Source organism: Alosa alosa, chromosome 15 (assembly GCF_017589495.1).
Source record: "Alosa alosa isolate M-15738 ecotype Scorff River chromosome 15, AALO_Geno_1.1, whole genome shotgun sequence".
Classification (NCBI taxonomy): domain Eukaryota; kingdom Metazoa; phylum Chordata; class Actinopteri; order Clupeiformes; family Clupeidae; genus Alosa; species Alosa alosa.
In genome coordinates, this window is record NC_063203.1 from 28,299,601 (window position 1) to 28,314,034 (window position 14,434).

Here is a 14,434-nt window from a genome sequence, read left to right on the forward strand (position 1 = left end):
TTGTGTACTACCGTTGAAAGCTCTGTTTTTCCTGTATCACGCTATGTGATCCATATGGACACTTCCTTTGTATCAGTAACCAATGAAAGTTCAAAAGTCTAGGGCTGAAGCGGAATCTCATTGGCTGTCTTTCAAGGCTGTTTTCTCAAAATGAGTTTCGCTCCACACTCTGAGCTCAAACACTCCACTTCAGATGCACGTACATACACCAAACTTTCTAGACTTATGCCTAACTATATGTCGAAGATTTCTACAGAGGGTTTGTTGATATATTATTCTAGCCTGACTTACATGACATTTTATGCCTAAAAAACATGGAAAAAAAATTTTTAGGCTAGTGACATAATTTTCTGATTTACAGGATAACAAAAGTAGATATTCATAAATCCCTCTGTAAATGTTTTTCCCATCTAATATCTGAACACAATGAAAACATAATTTTGAACTTGGCTGTATCCAATGCTCCGGGTTTCGTGCCTTAAAATGTATGCAAATTAAGCGCATATTTAATTAGATAATGCCTAATTTTGCATATGTAAACATGATAAATTACAGCAAACTTGTAATACATTTTTTTCTCATATTAATGTAAGTAATCAACTGGGGAAGTTTCATAGTGATATCTGCTTGTTAAAAATTTTACCCTATTCACCTGTAGTGTCTCGCCTTAAACTATGACCAACCAAGTCCATTTCACTGCACAACGTCTGCCAGATGGCAGGTCTCCTTGTTATCTTCCACTCATCCATCAGTGATGCCTGCTGATGTGTGCTTCCTAATGGCCAGGGAGATCCATGTCTCTTTAAAAGACAAAATTACCTTCATTTATCGTATCAGCACCTCCTCCGCTGTGATTTGACTGTTTTAAAGTGATAATGCCTCATAAGTTAACATTATCTAATGGACAACATTGCTCTTTAAAGTGTCGACCCAGGGGCGCTGCTAGATAATGTGCGGACCGCTATCTGAGGACTAGTGTGCAGTTTCTCCAAAAGACGCTATATCAGATTTCATTGTTCAAAAATGTTTTTCAGTGTCATCTACTTCCTGACTCTTAACATTTGCTAGGTTTGCATGTTATTAATATTATTTTAGGATAGATCAGATAAAGATCAATGGTAGGGTGAGATCAACTTTCATTTACTGTAAAGTTCCACTGGAATGGATGGAATATTTCTTTTGAATGTCATAGTCACAAACTCATGTTTGATCCTAAGCTTGTTTCAGTGAAAGCAAAGGTTGTTTACAGAGCTGTCATCAGGCTGGTAATCTAAAAGCCAATCTCAAAATGAGAACATTATCTCTGGTAATGCAAACATTAAGAATACAGTTACCTGTAATACTTCAACTTAGCAAAAAAAGAGTCCATGTTTACTTTGCATCCATTACAGTAAGGTGCAAGCAGTAAGACTCATTTTCTACACACTCTGTGAATGCTGCCCCCATGTGGGTATTGTATGGAATTACTATTACTCACAAGATACAAATCCTGGCTTGAATTGTAGTTGAATTAGGGCTGTCAAAATAACTGATTCATTTCGATGAATTAATTTGAGAAAAAATAACTGATTAAAAAACCTTTGACCCCGAGCCATTCTAGTCAGTAAAAATTATACTGTAAAATGAAGGAGAGAGAAGAAAATGTGCTGCCTGGATCATTGATTGGAACATTTTCTTTTAAAAAACGGCCTGATAGTGTTGATAAAAAATAATGTGTTGAAAATAAAGTCCTCTGCAATGAAATGCCTTGTATGTGAAAAAAAAAACTTCTTCCCGAAGCACTTCTGAATTTATTTCCTCAGCATATTAGGTCATATCATAGATTATTATGGCAATTATTTGAACAGTGAAAATAATAATAAAAGAGTTTTTGAACTTTAATGTCACTAATGCTGATTATTCAATGATTCATTTGAATTTAAATATTTAAAATACTTTCACAGCAAAAATTATATTTAGATTAATTAATCACAGAGTATGTAATTAATTAGATTATTTTTTTTAATCGATTGACAGCCCTAATTTGAATACCAAATACTCGGTTCATCCAACTGTGTAGAATGCAGTTTGTCTTCCTGAAATATTCCCTAAATAAGGTTGTCTGGATGGTAGCATATGTCACTCTAAATCCTATGTATATCATTCAGCATTAATTGTACCTTTCCAGATGTGCAAGCTACCCATGCCATAGGAATAATGCACCCTCATGAATGCTGATTTTTGAACTGCTCACCATTAATAAGTTTACTGTGGTTTTTCCACTTCACCTCAGTTCACCTTAAAAGAGCTCATGCAGGCTTTGAGAATATAGCAGCATTTCTGGATCATGTCTAAATATGGTTTCTCACATGGAATTGTAACCATTTGGAACTATGTTACAGTAATAGACTGTTTTTATGGAATGAGTTCCTGATAAAAATCGGATCAGTTTTAAAGCAGCATCACTTGAGGCAGTGGAGATACTGTAGTGTCTGTACAGTTCTTCAGACTTGTCCCTTGTGTACAGACGTTTCCCTGGATTCTCTGAATATTTTAATGACATTATGCACTATAGATGATGAAATCCCAAAATTCTTTGCAATTCATGTTGAGGAGCATTATTCTTAACTTGTTATGTTTTTTCTACAGTTTTTCACAAAGTTGTGAGTATCTCCACATCTTTACTTTTGAGACACTCTTGGATGCTCATTGTATATCCAATTAAGTTATCAACTAGTTGAGAAATGTTCTTCTTTACATTTTCTTTAGCATTACATAACTTTTCAGCCTTTTGTTGCCCCTGCCCCAACTTATTTTGAGATGTTTTGCTGGCATGACATTCAAAATAAGCTTACATTTTTCATTAAAGTAAAATCCTCATTTCCAACATTTTTTAAATGGTTGTACTTTCTGTATCAAAATGTAAAGAATCACATATACTATTGCATTGTGGCCAAAATATTGTGATGTTATGATGATGATGATTCTATTGTAATTCCCATATCATAGACAGAGATAAAAGAAAGACCTGTATCAGTGTGCACTTGTGAAATAGCATAAGTATATATACTCTTTTGATCCCGTGAGGGAAATGTCCTCTATTCAAACAGAACAAACAGTGTGTTGACCATATACAGTGACTAAATGAGACAAGGTGTAGTTGACCATATACAGTGACTGAATGAGAGTAGTTGACCATATACAGTGACTGAATGAGACAAGGTGTAGTTGTCAAACCTTAAAAGCAAAGCAGATAACTGGACAAATATGACAAATATTGCTGGGGACATCTATGGGTCATCAGAGAGCAGGCCTATTATATGAGATATCAAAACACATGGGGGGGCTACGTCTGTGAATACATTGTTGTAGGCTAATTCAATACTTTTTTTTATAATGTGTCCATTTCATAGGCTAAAATAGGCCCACATCAACAACAGTCCTGCAGTCCACTAAAAAAAGGATAATGGTAATGATCACATGACACAAGCACCACCATACACCTGCGCAATGTAAGGATTAAGCTACAGGCTGACACTAATATTAGGTTTCAAATTGTTTGTGTATGCTACAGTGTAACTTAACAGTTACTAAGCCTTTAATAACAGTTACTAAGTATTGTTATTATGTAAAGTCAAAATATACTCATCTTAATGTGTCCTAGAAAACAAGTAGGCCTACTGGACGTAATGAGGACGCTGTGTCGTGCGCGCGCCCTGCCAGGAACGTGTGTGTGGAATAACGGAGCACGCCACCGGTAAAGAACGGAAATTCATCCCTCCTAACCATATACCTGTGCTCTTGGAATAGACTGTCTCATCAACAGAAAAATACCTCCACTAGGACGAAAGTGGGGTTATGCTTTGCGCTCATATTTATTCACATGTTACCGTCGAGTGACGTTGTTTGATTGTAGCGATCTTCATATTCTACTGTGCTGTGCGACCTCCTACGCTACGCCGTAGCGTTTTCCCCTCCTCCGGCGACTGGTACTCTGAAGCTCCGTATCTCAAGGTTACTACTGTGCTTTTGAAGGTCTTGATGGGGGCACTGATTTTTGCGACGATTCTCTGGACACTCACTGGAGGTAAGTGAAGGTGCACAGAGGAAAAGATCACTGTTGGTCGTCAGAATAACAACATACCAGCCATGGTGACAGCATGTAAACAACGAGAGTGGTCACTAGGCATTTCATGATACACAATGTATATAGATCTTTTTTCACATATGTTTTTCCTATACTAGTTGTGCAAATACGTAGAGACAGATCATTTATTCAGCCTACAACAAAAACGCCATTTGTGTATTTCTCATTTGTAAGGGTAAGGATATCCAGGGGTTGTGTTGAAATAGTGATGGGGGTTGTTTTGGCTTCAGTGGCTTCAATCAATTTAGCATCAATAAAACTTACGTATGGAGCTATATAGCTGTCCGATTTCCGATCACTAAAACAGGGAACAGATTACATAACATGTTGTGTGCTATCTCCTATAAATCTGTTCAGTATTATCGAGGAACTTTGTAGAGCCGGCAGGTTTATTTAGACATATAATCAGAGATGTCTATTACATGTTTAAAATGGTTAATAGCACAGCATTCTCTCCTTAATACGAAGTAAGTGGTGGTTGGGGTGGGTTCTATAGTCCGACGGGTTCACCTAAGGTGATGCAAAACCAGGGCCACCTAATCTCGTCCACGGATTATTTGGCCGCGCACAGGTGACAGTCAATGCGCACGAGTGCTCGGTTAAATAACTCACAGTAGGCTACTGTAGACTTTATAAACCGGGACATGTGTAAGAGTTGTTTTACTTTCCATGCGTCCATAATAGGGACCTTACTTATGTACTGTAGGCTGTGGAGTACAAATGTGTGCCCTCCCCTTATTGTTTATTGTTGTTATTTAATTTGGCACAGACTTTAATCTAGCCCCTGTATCAACTATCCATCTGTCCATCTATCTGCCTGGTTGTTGTTGAACTTTACTTCTAAGCAGGCTAGATTTATCCCTATGGATGGCCAGGGTGCACGTGTTGAGTTCTTTCTCTCCCCACATTACGTCCTTAGTGCTCTCTGCCTCCCATGTACTTGCCAGGTGAGTCCAAGCCAGTAAGCAGGGGATTGCAGATTAGGCCGCCGATGCGTGGCAACAGCAGTTGACCAGGGTGAACTATTATCACCCTGCACAGCATGGGGCCCTGCTAACAAGAACAGACAGTGATCAATTATCCCTCTCCACAGGGCTTGGTCATTTCCTCTGGCACTCAAAACATCATTTCATTCCTGCCCTCTGAAAGGCCATGCTGTCCAGGTCTGGTATGGTAGCAGCGCGCCACAGGAGAGAGAGAGAGAGACAGAGAGAGACAGAGAGAGGGAGAGAGACAGAGAGACAGAAAAATGAAGAACCTGTTACACCAGAGACCTCCATTTAAACACTTGATTTAATAAAATGATCAATTACCCCCTTAAAGCAACATAAGGTCACAATTTATATTAAACAGTTCTTGCAGTCTGTGTGTGTGTATGTGCGTGTGTGTGTGTGTGTGTGTGTGTGTCTGCGTGCGTGCGTGCGTGTGTGTGTGTGTGTGTTGATATTTTGTAATTACATAAAAGATGGCTTATGTTTAAAGTTGAGATAGGGGTAGAGAGGTGGGTTTGGTGTTATGTAAGTAGAACATTAAACTGCTGGCACACCTACTGTAATCATTAGTGTGTTACTTTGTACTTAATAGTGCAATTACCACATACCATGGGCTGTGTAATATGAACTGCTACTACACATAAGTGAGCTTAAAGAGGTGCCTAGCCGGAAGCGCTCCAGGGGAAGCATCTTTGAAGCATCTTTTTAATTGGCTGCGGTCCATTTAAAGACTCTCTGGCCGTAAGCCATTAAAGGCTCTCTCTCTGTGGGCTGACTGGTTCACAAGCTCTCAAGGCAGAGAACAGGTCATGCTGGTTTGCATGTAGCTGCGGTAGCTGAGGGCCTTTTCCACTTCTCAATCCTGCTCGCGCCCTTTGCAGGAAAGACGTTCATGTCACACCTTCTGCTCTGTGAGGTGTTCAAAATGTTGGGCAACGGGGGGTGTCCAAGCCTCCTGCTCTGTGAGGTGCTCAAAATGTTGGACAATAGGGGGTGTCCAAGCCTGTTGGGAAGCCAAAAGGAGTACAAGCTGAATAGAAAGTGTTCTTCTAAGGGCCTGTCCACACGGAGACGCTTTTTAGGTTAAACGCAGAGGTTTTGCTTCGTCTTGGCCGAAGTGTCCAAGCGAATCCTGTAAACGACTGCCGAAACCGCACTTTTCTGAAACCTTGTCCCAGAGTGGAGAAATCTGAAACCGTAGCCCGTTTGAGTTAGTTTAGACAGCCAAACCCACACATCCTGCTTGGCGTGATCGATGATGTCATCGCCACACCTCAGCTGCCCTGGACTTGCACTTATAGTATTGCCTAACAATACTAGTTTTCATACATGACATTACCCCACGATTACACTCCGTTAAGATAAATATCACAACTAATGCTGCGCAGCGCCGATAGCTTATGACTTGGTGGACTGAACACTGTTTTTCCTGGTGTTTTTTATGCATTCTAGCTACTGTCAGTGACGCGAGAGAACTTAAGTTATTAGGAAAGTGCGGTGTAAGTTTAGGCTACAATAATTTGTGCGTAGTGCCAATGTCATTCATTTATTTTACATGTCTTACAACATATATACATGCATTCACAGTCGAGTGAAATCAGATATAAGCATACAAAGACGCTTAGAACTCACGTTAAGCCGATGGTAGCACACTGAATGCGAAGCACGATTTGATGCAGGCAAAAGTATTGACTGTTACTAACAAGGGTTTTATAGCAATATTATAAATGTGGCGACAGAATAGCCTAGAACTTGGGTAAGCCTTGCGTTTAGTAGCCTAATTGCGGTGATAGCCAAAACTAATGTGAATCACGGACTATCCTACAACCAAAGAAAGTAAAGGTGATTAGTAGGCCTACCTGCGTTAGCCAAATAAAGGACGCGACTGCACCCTTCACAAACCGTAAAATAAAGTTTATTAGTACTACAGTTGACAGTTCACCATCAGTCCACACAAACAATTCTGGTTTCCTTGCACTAGCCATTTTGTCATAGCCTATTCTGTCTGTTTGTAAAGCACAAACTTTGGTCAATTTCTGTAAAGAAACAGTGCCACCTATAGGCCTGGGGAATGAAGTAACGTGTTGAGTCGTGTTGAGATGGGTCCGTTTGGACGCAAATATTCTTGATGCGGTTTCAGGGAAGACGGAGGAAAAAAAGATCGGTTTCGTACGTGTGGACTAGGCCTAAACTCGCCTACTGTGTGACAACAGTGTTATTAGGAAGTGCACTTCATGGGTGCAAGGGTGCTAGCACTGGGAGGAGGCTACTGCTGTGTTAGATCTAAGGTGTGTGTGTGTGTGTGTGTGTGTGTGTGTGTGTGTGTGCGTGGGATTGTGTGTGTGTGTGTGTGGGCGGGAGTGTGTGGGAGTGTATGTGTGTGTGTGTGCGTGCATGGGATTGTGTGTGTGTGTGTGTGTGTGGGGGGTTGTGTGTGGAAGTGTATGTGTGTGTGTGTGTGTGTGTGTGTGTGTGGGCGGGGGAGTGTGTGGGAGTGTATGTGTGTGTGTGTGCGTGCATGGGATTGTGTGTGTGTGTGGGGGGGGGTGTGTGTGGGAGTGTGTGTGTGTGTGTGTGTGTGTGTGTGCGCGTGGGATTGTGTGTGTGTGTGTGGGCGGGGGAGTGTGTGGGAGTGCATGTGTGTGTGTGTGCGCGTGCATGGGATTGTGTGTGTGTGTGTGTGGGGGTTGTGTGTGGGAGTATATGTGTGTGTGAATGTGTGTGTGTGTTTGCGTGTGTGTGTGGGGGGGGGGTTGTGTGTGGGAGTTTATGTGTGTGTGTGTGTGTGTGTGTGTGCGTGCGTGCGCGCGTGTGTGTGTGTGGGATTGTGTGTGTGTGTGTGTTGGGGGGTTGTGTGTGTGTGTGTGTGTGTGTGTGTGTGGGAGATTAAAATCTGGTTCCACCTCATGTCCCTCTCTTGTTCTCTCCCTCCACAGTGGGATGCCTGCCCCTGCAGATCGGGAAGGTCAGACTCAGAATTGTATTATTTGTTGTTGTTGTTGTTTTCAAGTGTAAGAGCCTTATGTAATGGTGCTAGCTTGTTGTTGTTGTTGTTTTCAAGTGTAAGAGCCTTATGTAATGGTGCTAGCTTGTGGGTTTGTGTGATGTGATTGTTTTACTTTGTTTTCATTTTGATTTAGCACTATTTCCCATCTGTTCTTTTGCATTGATTTGTTTTCTCAAAAGTTGGCTAAGTCATTCTTATGCACGATTAATTTACGTATGGTGCTCTCTCTCTCTCTCTCTCTTTTTTTTCTGTGTGTGTGTGTGTGTGTGTGTGTGTGATTGTATGTGTCCTCAGGCTACTGACTGTGTCCAGAAGGACTCTGTGAGCAGCAGTGTGGGTGGGCCACATCCTCCATGTGATGAGCAAATGACAGGTGACATCTCCAGTCCTCTCTTCCTCCCTTCCTCACGGGGGCGCTGTGCACATAACCACATCCAGAATTACACGCCATCCTCACAACACTGAAGAAACATTACAAATCCTCCATATATGTTTGCAGCTGACTACTGGGTTTGCGATTCTGTGTGTCTTTGAAGTTATTTATATGGTACTGGTGAGGCAAACTGTTGGAAGCGTCCTGCATAGTTTTGAGAACATATTTTAAGATCGGCAACAACATTTTCTTATGAAAGTGATGTATGGGTAGCAAATATGGCTATTGCTTACATCCTCACTTTACAGTATTCTTTCAAACATGTTTATAACATTTTCACATGAACTGCTACTGTAAGTATTCATAGTAACGGCCCATTGGGTCTCCTGGTGTTTGTGCATCTGCAGTGGCACTGGAGAAAGCTTGTATTCATAGTAATGGCCCATGGGGTGTCCTGGTGTTTGTGCATCTGCAGTGGCACTGGAGGAGGCTTGTATTCATAGTAATGGCCCATGGGGTGTCCTGGTGTTTGTGCATCTGCAGTGGCACTGGAGGAGGCTTGTATTCATAGTAATGGCCCATGGGGTGTCCTGGTGTTTGTGCATCTGCAGTGGCACTGGAGGAGGCTCTGACCGCTGAGCAGAGGCACGAGGGTCTGCTGATGGAACTCCAGGAGCTGGCTGAGGAGGGTAAGTAAAGAGACTGGCTGTGTGTGTGTGTGTGTGTGTGTGTGTGTGTGTGTGTGTGTGTGTGATGTGCCTGTGTGTGTGTGTGTGTGTGTGTGTGGGCGTGTATATGTGTGATGTGCCTGTGTGTATGTGTGTGTGTGTAAACGGATGCCAGCTAGCCATGTGCGTGTGTGTGTGTGTGTGTGTGTGGGCGTGTGTGTGTGTGATGTGCCTGTGTGTGTCTGTAACTACATGCAGCAGAGAAACTCTGCTTTGGACATTAGTACTAAACAGGTGCCTAGTTGCAGCACTAAGATCGGCCTTTAAACAAGCCTTGCCCAGCGGCCACATCTACAAACAACAGCGGCAAACCCATGACCCTGTCCTGAAAACACCGTCACTGGGCGGCAAACCCATGACCCTGTCCCGCAAACACCGTCACTGGGCGGCAAACCCATGATCCTGTCCCGCAAACACCGTCACTGGGTGGCAAACTAATGACCCTGTCCCGCAAACACCGTCACTGGGCGGCAAACCCATGACCCTGTCCCACAAACACCGTCACCGGGCGCTGAGGATGCCCCTTTGGAATTCAACAACTTTGTGTGCCAACTTCAAAGTCAGGAATGGAAAAAGTTAGAGATCCACAAGTTCAAGATATATTTCCAAAAAATATGCATACTTACAAACACTCGCGTATAATACCAGACTGGTTCAACAGCTCTGATGATGTGTTTTGTAACATCCCTACCACCCCTGATGTTGTGCTCTTGGATACAGATAGAAAGGGGATGTTAGTTAGAAATAGGTCTATGATCTCTATATGGTCATAAAAAAAATGACTAAATGCCAACTCCTCCTTGCAAAGATCAGTGACCTAGGGTATGCATGTAAGTTTGTGGCTTTGATATTTGGCAGCCTGGGACATGTCCACAAACGGACTGTCAGTGGACTAAGACTGGCAGGGCTATCGAAAGGAAAGTCTAAACAGCTGGCAAAATTCTGCTCCATATCAGCTGTGATAGGCAGCCTTGCTGTGTGGAGTAGGTGATTATGCCTTGAATGTCAAAGCTGTGTTATCTCTGAGAACATTTGAATCCTTTCTGTAAAGAAATTTGATTGGCGGATTCAAATAAAGAAATTAAATGTGTGTGCATGTGGTGTGCCTGTGGTGTGTCTTTATATGTGTGTGTGTGTGTGTGTGTGTGTGTGTGTGTGTGTGTGTGTGTGTGCATGTACATGTGTGTGTTTATATGTATGTGTGTGTGTGTGTGTATGTGTGTACGTGTGTGTGATGTGCAAGTGTGTGTATATGCATGTGTGTGTGTGTGTTGTTGTTTGTGATTTTGTTGTTGTTTTCCAGAGAGACAGAGGCAAAGGGATTACGTGCGTGAGCTGGAGGAGAGCAAGAAGAGCACGGCACGGAGGTACAGCGAGCTGGACCAGGACGACCAGGACGACTTCAACGAGGACGAGGACGACCTCGGCAACGGCCTCTCCATGGACGAACCATTCGAGGAGGAGGAGGATGATGATGAGGAGGAGGAGGTGGAGGAAGATGGCGGCGAGAAGAGGAGCGATGATGGGGGGGTGATGGAGGAACCGCGTCTGGAAGCAGGCGGAAGCCACGTGGACGTAGCGGAGGAGGAAGAGAAGGCCCGCCAGCTGGAGGAGCTGCTGGCCGAGGAGATCCGCAAGAAGGACAAGGCGCAGGACAAGGACCAGGAGCTGGAGGAACTCCTGCGGGAGCTGAAGAAGAAGAGGTACGAAGCGGCCAAGGAGCGCAAGGAGCGTAAGGAGAAGCCCGAGGAGGCGGAGGAGGGGGTGGAGGAGGAGGAGGAGGAGGAGGTGAAGAAAAGCAAGGGGAAAGAGTCGGAGGAGGAGGAGGAGAAGGAGAGGAAGGTGAGGAAGGGCCAGGCGGAGAAGCTGGAGGACATGGAGAGGAAGAGGAGTGAGGAGAGGAGGAAGAACGAGGTGGAGCTGATGGTGGAGAAGGAGAAGGTGGAAAGGGAGCTCAAGCAGCTCCTGGAGGAGCAGAAGGACACCACCAAGGCCTGGGACAAGGAGAAGGAGAGGGAGGAGAAGGAGGAGGAGCTGCAGGAGCTGCTCAGGAAGATGAAGCGCATGCAGGAGGAGGAGGAGACGCAGGGGAAGAAGGAGAGCGCGAGCAGAGGAAAGACAGAGGAGGAGGAGGAGGGAGGAGGGGAGGTGAAGGACGCAAAGGAAGGAGCGAAGGCCGAGGCAGAGGAGGAGAAGAAGACAGAGGTGGTAGAAAGCAAGGGGGGGAAGGCGGCCGCGGAGGAGGTGGAGGTGGTGGGAGGGGAGGTGGAGTTGAGGGAGGCGCAGCAGAAGAGGGTGATGGAGAACGCCAGCGACGAGGCCACCCGGCAGTTCGACAGGGAGCACTATGAAGACGAGGACGAGGTGGTCGACGACGACGATGATGAGGAGGAAGAGGAGGAGGATGAAGATGTAGGAGATGAGGAAGAGGAGGATGAGGTGAGTTTGATATGTGGAGCTAACGGATAACCCACCTTGCTTCCTCCAGGCCTTTATCTTAACTGTTGACAGAACCGGCGTTGAAAATGTTTTTTTTTTAAATGGTTCAGAAATCTGTCCCTTAACGCCTAAAAAACACTTTGTTTTTTATATATTTTGCATTACTTATTGTGTTAATGTAAGTGTAAAATGTAAATGTAAATCAGGTTTCTAGGCCAAGGATACTGGCGTACACAAGGAATTTGGTCTCTGCATTTATCCCATCTGTAAATTAGTGAACACACAGAGCACACAGTGAACACACAGTGAGGTGAAGCACACACTAACCCGGAGCAGTGAGCTGCCTTGCTACAGTGGCTCTCAGGGAGCAGTGAGGGGTTAGGGGCCTTGCTCAAGGGCACTTCAGCCGTTCCCACTGGTTGGGGATCAAACTGGCAACCCTTCGGTTACAAGCCCGAAGCCCTAACCAGTAGGCCATGACTGCCCCACTACATTAATGAACATTAATTCATTTCTGTTGTTCAGTCTGGTTATACATTAATAAAGAATAATTTTTGCAACTGCTATCATGATTTTTAGGTTTGTGTGTGTTTATGTGTAGTAAGAGTGTTATGTTTGTGTGTGTTTATGTGTAGTAAGAGTGTTAGGTTTGTGTGTGTTTGTGTGTAGTAAGAGTGTTATGTTTGTGTGCGTTTGTGTGTAGTAAGAGTGTTATGTTTGTGTGCATTCGTGTGTGTTTATGTGTAGTAAAAGTGTTAGGTTAATATGTGTTTGTGTGTGTTTATGTGTAGTAAGAGTGTTAGGTTTGTTTGTGTGTGTTTAGTAAGAGTGTTATGTTTGTGTGTGTTTGTGTGTGTTTAGTAAGAGTGTTATGTTTGTGTGTGTTTAGTAAGAGTGTTATGTTTGTGTGTATTTATGTGTAGTAAGAGTGTTATGTTTGTGTGTGTTTGTGTGTGTTTAGTAAGAGTGTTATGATTGTGTGTGTTTATGTGTAGTAAGAGTGTTATGTTTGTGTGTGTTTGTGTGTAGTAAGAGTGTTATGTTTGTGTGTGTTTAGTAAGAGTGTTATGTTTGTGTGTTTGTGTGTGTTTATGTGTAGTAAAAGTGTTATGTTTGTGTGTGTTTGTGTGTGTTTAGTAAGAGTGTTATGTTTGTGTGTGTTTATGTGTAGTAAGAGTGTTATGTTTGTGTGTGTGTAGTAAGAGTGTTATGTTTGTGTGTGTTTATGTGTAGTAAGATTGTTAGGTTTGTGTGTGTTTGTGTGTAGTAAGAGTGTTATGTTTGTGTGTGTTTGTGTGTAGTAAGAGTGTTATGTTTGGTGTTTGCAGGAGCTGCTGGAGATTGAGACCGAACTACGCAGAGTGGCAGCAGAGCTGAGAGCACTACGACTGGGCTAAGATCATGAAAACACACCTCTCTCTCTCTCTCTCTCTCACACACACACACACACACACACACACACACAAATACTCTCTCTCTCTCTCACACACACACACACACACACACACACACACACACAAATACTCTCTCTCTCACACACACACACACACACACACACACACACACACACACAAATACACACACAGATATGCACACATGACCCATCTTGTGGCTGACACATGACATTGCACACTTGATTGACATATACACTGACAAATGCACTTCTTTTCAACGCATACTACCTTCATGTAAAGTTAATCACCAGCTTAGTCAACATCGCCTCCATTTATGTCTTTTGACCTCCGACCTCTCACAGGGTTGATGTGTGTTGTCAAATGTAGTGGTGAACAACACGGTACACCGAGTCCTCTCAGAAGAGACAAGAGTGTACATTCATTTCAGATATTATCAATCATGGTTCTTGACTTGCACATATGGAAACCCCAAGCAATCCTGTAGTTAGGCCTATGATACCCACGTGTTTACCTTTCGCACTTCTGATGTAAATAGTGAACTTACCTTCAACATGTGATATACTGAACTCTGATTTGAGTTCTTTCCAGACAGTCAGTGTTTCTCAATAATGAATAATCAGAATATGATTTGTCAATATGAAAGCTGCTGTGATGACTGTTACCTCTGAGCAGTGCGGTGTGTCACCCTGAATATTAGCTTTGTCTGTTAGCTTGTACTGTTCATTGAGAACTGTGTTGTATTTGGCTCAAACACTGTTAGACAAACACAAGAAAGACTGTTAATAACAGAGGGATCTTTTTTACGTGACAGCAGTTTACGTGACAGTAATGCCAAGGCTACCAAAGGTGAAACAGCTTGTTCTGGTCCTTTGCTTTGTTTTCTTTTTCAAGTGGAGCTTAAGCCACTGTTTGTTGTCTTCGTGTTCCAGTGACACTTGACCTGCGTTGCCGTGGAGACACTGCGGTTCTTCTCCAGCGTTTGCACTTGTGTACACTACCAGCCAAGGGAGACCAGAGCAATGACTAGTTTGAGATTAAAAAGCCATTTTATTTTTTAAATCTGCCGGCACTTTGCAATGTGGGTGCCTATTCACCCAAGCTACCCATATCCATCTCTCTAATCACTATAATATTGAAACGAGTCAGCTAAAGCCAAGGACGTCACTTTTTAAAGGACAGTATAGGGAAATTAAAATCGAACATGTATAAAATGAATTAAACATCCTAAATATTTGACTGTTTTGGGTTTTCCACTTATCAACCAGTGGAAATCCCTAAAGCTTGCAATAACTATAAAAGCGATACTGAAAATGTAAACAGAGACAATATGCAATAGAATTGGCAAAATAAACTA

General features: G+C 43.1%; 1 protein-coding gene across 1 annotated transcript; it reads left to right on the forward strand.

Moving 5' to 3' along the window:
• The first annotated feature begins 3,610 nt into the window (after nt 1–3,610).
• Nucleotides 3,611–13,143, forward strand: LOC125307924 (vicilin-like seed storage protein At2g18540). Its single transcript, XM_048264055.1, has 7 exons — nt 3,611–4,066; nt 8,055–8,083; nt 8,420–8,498; nt 9,110–9,187; nt 10,530–10,990; nt 11,051–11,665; nt 12,994–13,143. Exons 1-7 carry the CDS (start codon nt 4,021–4,023, stop codon nt 13,060–13,062), a joined length of 1,377 nt encoding a protein of 458 aa, XP_048120012.1. The 5' UTR covers nt 3,611–4,020; the 3' UTR covers nt 13,063–13,143.
• The last annotated feature ends 1,291 nt before the right edge of the window (nt 13,144–14,434 follow it).